A 5538-nucleotide genomic window follows, 5' to 3' on the forward strand; every position below is an offset into this window, starting at 1 on the left:
TCTCCTCTGCTCTCCGGGAAAGCGCGCAGGGCTGAGATCAATCTGCCGGGGAGAGAGGCATGAGGTCCCGGCAGGCAGCCCGGACCGCTGGGGGAATATGAATGGAGGTATTTTTTTTTCAATGATCGGACATTTGAGATGATTTGAAGTGGCGCTGATGAGCAGGACGGGAGCGCACAGAATGTGTTGTTGGATGAGCGCTTTGCTTCAGTTTCTCAGACCTGGTCGAGTTTTCAGTCAACTTCAGATCCGGTCACAGATCTAAAGACTACATTAGTGTCTTGTAATTTTCCGAGTCGCTCAGACGGAGTGACACAACGAGGACACGTTGTCGAAACTTTTTCACCTCGGAGTTGAGCCGGAGATGGAGCCGGAGGAGGGGAAGGTCTCTGTGTGGGTCTGCCGGGAGGAGAAGCTGGTCTCCGGGCTGACGAAGCGCACCACCTGCGCCGACGTGGTCAGAGTCCTGCTGGACGACCAGAACCTGCAGCAGGGCGCCGCGGCCGCGATGCTGTCCGGCGCCCCGCAGTCCTACTGCGTGGTGGAGAAATGGAGAGGCTTCGAGAGGATTTTACCCAACAAGACCAAGATCCTCCGGCTGTGGAGCGCCTGGGGGGACGAGCAGGAGAATGTCCGCTTCGTGCTGGTGAAGAACGAGGCTTCGCTGCCCAACAACGGGCCCCGCAGCGCCGAGGCCCGGGTGGTCCAGAGCCGGGAGAGCGGCGGACCGGGCGGGGTGCTCAAGGGCACCGCCAAGACCTGCTGGACCGCCGCGGCCGCTGCCGCCAACCTGTCCCAGGAGAAGCAGAGGCGCATCGTCAGGAAGGCTTTCAGGAAGTTGGATAAGATGAACAAAAAGAAAGAGCAGACTGTTTGTAAAGATAAAGGCTCTGTGGAGAAGATGGAGACGCTGGTCCACCTGGTGATCTCCCAGGACCACACCATCCGCCAGCAGATCCAGAGGATCAAGGAGCTGGACCGGGAGATCGAGCGGTACGAGGCCAAAGTGCACTTCGACCGCATCAAGAGACACGGGGTGAACTATGTGCAGGACACATACATGGTGGACTCCTCCTCCGAGGCTTCTTCGGACTGTAAGCGCAAAGCGGAGCGGCAGGACGCCCGGAGCACCGCCGAGGCGCTCGTCCAGTTCGAGGAGTACGCGCGGCGCTGCGAGGAGGTGGTGCGGCTGCAGGAGGAGCTGACGGAGCGGGAGGCGCTGGTGGAGAGCATCACCGGGGAGATCCAGGAGGAGCTCAACCGGCGCTGGATGAAGAGGCGGCGGGAGGAGAGAGGAGCGGAGGCGGCCAGGGACGCGGACAGCGTCTCGGAGGACATGTGCCTGGCCGCGTCTGCCCCTCCAGCTGTGGAGCCAGATGTGGAAAGTTTGTCCGAGAACGAGCTCGTGCTGGAGGAGGAGAGGATCAAAACGCAGCTGGACACCAGTCTGTACATCGGCCTGAGGCTGAAGACGGACCTGGACTCCATCAGGGGGGACTTGGACCTGAGTCTGGCACTCTGGGAGACCAAGGAAAGTGAACTGCTGGACCTGCTGGCCAAGGTTGAGACCATGGAGATAGAGCAGGTGGACAACACACTGACTGTGACTGATGATGGGCAGGGGGAGCTGGGCGCAGTGAGCGCTGAGGCTGAGCCGGTGTCAGCGGAGAAGAGCAGCGGCTGGGTGGAGCAGGCCAGAGGTCTGTCCAAGGCCTGCAACACGAACGATGAGGACTCGGACACAGGCCTGAGCTCCATGCACAGCCAGGACTCTGACAACCCGCCTGTGTGCGAGTCACTGGTATAGGCTCACTCTGTTGGAAGCATGTTGGACTTTTATGGAAGTCAAAGCCACAAACTCAGGGGCAGAGAATCAGTGTTGGCAATACTGGGAGATGTTCCTCCCTACCCAAAATGCACCTGTAATTCTTTAGCAATAATTCCTATATGTAGTTGCACAATAAGCTAGGAGCATGCTTAGAGAGGTGTGATAGGACATGCTGCTCCAGAGCTGACCTTTGACCTCCACGAGGAGAGTCAACAAAGTACCACTTACTATGAGAAATAGCCTAGAGGAGTATTATGATAAGACACTTATAATCTGTAGTCTTCAGTGAGAAACTAACTTTAAGGTGATCACTGGTTTACAAAGAGTTAATAACAGTGTGCTGTAGCCAGGATCCAGTGGGACTGAAAGGTGAGGCTGAGTGTTGTCTCATACACTCTGAGTAGGCCCGATGGCCATAAACAGACACGTTTCCTTTAAAAGGTCACCATCAAGTGTACCTTAATGCACAGTACAGTACAGTTAGGTCAGCTGCAAACATGCTGCGAAAGCTCTTCAGCCTAGCAAATGCACGACGAGGGTGGGGTCAGTTCACTTCAGCCTCCTCAGAATAAAACTACTACGTATTCAGAAGTTCAGTTTTTGGAAATATGAAGACTGTAGACGGAGCTGAAACACTGATTCCCATCCTGCCTGCTCAGCAGAGTACATCACTTGATATTGTCCTCAGTGTCAGTGTCTTTAAAGCACAAACAGTCCTATTTATTTAACTACGTGTCACCTCTGGCTCACCTGCTACAGTCCTGTACTGGTCAGCTTTCTTTGGTCAGATTTAAACATGAAACTTTTGATTCCTGTTTTTTCTTCATGCATTTCTTTCGTTGTTTCATCGTCACATGAAGCAGTGGTTCTCAAAACAACAACCCCTCATCGCAAGTTACATTGAGCATTTCAAGCAAGCGAAAAGTGTTTTTTTTTTTTTTTTTTACCGGCTCAGATTGTTTAATGTTAATAACTATGGAGGCCTAAAGAGGCCAAAAAAGGCAATTATGTGTCTTAAATAATACACATAATTTTATGGGGCAAATTTTTTTTGTTGTTGTTCTGAATTGATGTTTGACCACCTTTAGTGGGTCCTGAACTCCTGGTTAGGAACCACTGGTTTAAAGCAGGTAAAAAGTCAATTCAGTGTGGCATCTTCCCAAACCAAGCGCCAGAGTAAATGTCCCCAATGTACATTTCTGCAAATCACGGATAGGGTTAGGAGAGGATCATGTTGTGGCTTAAAATACCTGCTTTGATTGCCTCAAATGACAGGAGATGCTCGACTTCTCGTCAAAAATAGTTGTTTTTTGTTGCTACAAGCTCATCTGGAAATTGTCCCGGGGTCTCCTTAAAATTCGCTGTGGTTCCTCAATTACAAATGGTGAAAAACTCTCAAACTGTGGTCACTGGTTTGGCAACCTCCCCGTCTGCAACCTTCTCATCATCCTGTCCATTTCTCAGTATGACAGGTCATGATAATGTAACGTGAACGTGATACGACACGTTTTGTAGAAATGTCAGCATGGTGAGTAGTGAGTAGGCCTGTTACATGTACAAATGTGAACGTATCAGTGGTTTGCAGAAACGTTAACTGTCAGCATTTAATTCTGGCGACTGGGCTGTGTCTTCTTGATGAAACAACCATAGAGAAATCAAGTCGGACCCAAAACATCAGCATCAAGAACATATTAGAAGATATTATACTGAGTATACTTCATGTGTAAAATTGGTAGAGTGCCCCCTTAAATAGCGTTGATCATTGTTCTGTTCAGGTGCAGGAGGCCTGTTTCCCTGAAAAGCATCTTATTTGACCATCATCATTGTTATTCTATAACAAATACAAACATTATTATTAACAATCTTTGGAGTTCAAAAACATGTAATGTTCACGTCAGTAGTCGTGTGTTTTGGCCCCTGTAGCTTTCCATATTGAAGTGACTCCATGTCGCAGTTACTCTCATCTCCAGAGCAACAAAGAAATAGCAGACTTATTTAGAAACTCTTCCTCTATCTAAGTTTTGACAAAGTTTCCAGGTCCATCTGTGAGGACAAACACCTGTACGACTGGACTTTAAGATGCTTTTTGGGAGAAATGACCCCGTTTATAAATCCCTCAGCCCTGCATCTCTGAACACTGTGACATTAGAGGGAACTATTTTAAGCCTCAGTTCACTTTTTTACATCCTGGAAATAGTAACAGCAAAGCATTATTCGCCGTACTTCCTGGAACTGCATAGACAACAAGCAACAGAAAATAAACAGAAGCTGCCAGAATACACTATGTCGAGATCTTTAAGTAAATCACTCTGTATGTTTGTCAGGCTGTTGTGATGTAACATCTTACATGGTAACTGTAAAACAGTGAGAATTAATAACCCTGTAACAACTAGAAGAGACTGATGATACTGTTTCTGTGGAGTTAGCGGTTAGCTGCATCCAAATACCAAAATCACCTGCGTGGAGCTAATTTATGACATTGATCAGGGACAGTGTGGGCTTGACGTTTAGCCTTGCTTCGTCTACATAGATGGCTATAGATCGCAGCTCTGAGGCTACCGCAAGATGCACTGTGGCTGCATCGTACCGCCAGTCAGCACATTAGTACACATGACTGTTAGTGTTGAAATAAACAGCAAAACCTATTCTGCCTGCAGTGTGGTTTCATTCAGCGTGACTGACATGTGTGAGTAGCTTACACAGTTTTTCTCTCCTCAGTTAAGAGGAAACGTTTTTCCCACACACAGGTTTGCATTTGATATGTGTTTTTTGGATGGAAAGATAGTTTGCATACCTCTAGGCCACAGTGCTTCGTTTGAAAGCTGTATGTGTGTGTGTGTGTGTGTGGATGTGAGTGTTTCCATACAGTGTGTATTTCTGCTCCTGTTGTCCCGTCATACTCGTCATGCGTAGATGTGTTTAATCGCTGTTCCCTGATTGCTTTTGCATGAACTCCTGCATTAATTATGACAGCATGAAACAAAGACTAGAACGCAGACAGCCAAGCTATACAGCTCAGGTTACCATGTCACTACACATACCTTCACATGTTGCTCAGGTGCTGTCTTAAAGGGTCAGTTCACCCAAATTACATCAAACTGATTTTTTCCACTTACTCCTCATCTAACTATGCAGATTGTTTTGTTTTTTATTTGTTTGGTAGTTTGTATCATTGAGATTGTTGCACCCACTTAAATTAATAGAAGTGAATGGAGTCTAGTTTGTGGTGCTCATAGCCAAGATAAATTCTATTTAAAAAAAGAAATAGAACAACATTCCTCTTCAGAAACACTGTCCAGGTGAATCTGTGTAATCTACAGAGCTCACTGTAAACAGTATTTAGTGGTTTTACAGTGAGGTCTGTGAATTATCCAGAGTAAATCTGATGTACCATTCACCTCCATTGTATTAGGGTATAGTAAGGATAAGAGAACATTACACAATGTGATTCCAGTGTGTTTAGACGGGATATACTTAAAGGAATAGTTTACACAAAAATGAAAATGGAGTCGTTATCTAACCACCCACATGCCGACACAAAGTTGGGTGAAATTTTGTGTCCTACAGAAGTAAAGATGTAAAACAAAAACCAACCAGAAAAAAACATAAAGTAGCTCCATACAGCTTGTCCGACATAATCCAAGTCTCCGGAAGCCCTGAGATCCCAAACTTATTTTATGCTAACGCTTTTAGCCTTGCAGCTGCAACAA

At 47.2% G+C, this 5538-nt stretch overlaps 1 protein-coding gene across 1 annotated transcript; it reads left to right on the forward strand.

Annotated features, from left to right (window-relative positions):
• On the forward strand, positions 1 to 4473 carry LOC141001553 (ras association domain-containing protein 10-like). Its single transcript, XM_073472667.1, has one exon. The coding sequence runs from the start codon at positions 365 to 367 to the stop codon at positions 1805 to 1807; it is 1443 nt and encodes a 480-aa protein (XP_073328768.1). The 5' UTR covers positions 1 to 364; the 3' UTR covers positions 1808 to 4473.
• Positions 4474 to 5538: the final 1065 nt, after the last annotated feature.

The sequence above is a fragment of the Pagrus major genome, chromosome 8, assembly GCF_040436345.1.
Source record: "Pagrus major chromosome 8, Pma_NU_1.0".
NCBI classification, from domain to species: domain Eukaryota; kingdom Metazoa; phylum Chordata; class Actinopteri; order Spariformes; family Sparidae; genus Pagrus; species Pagrus major.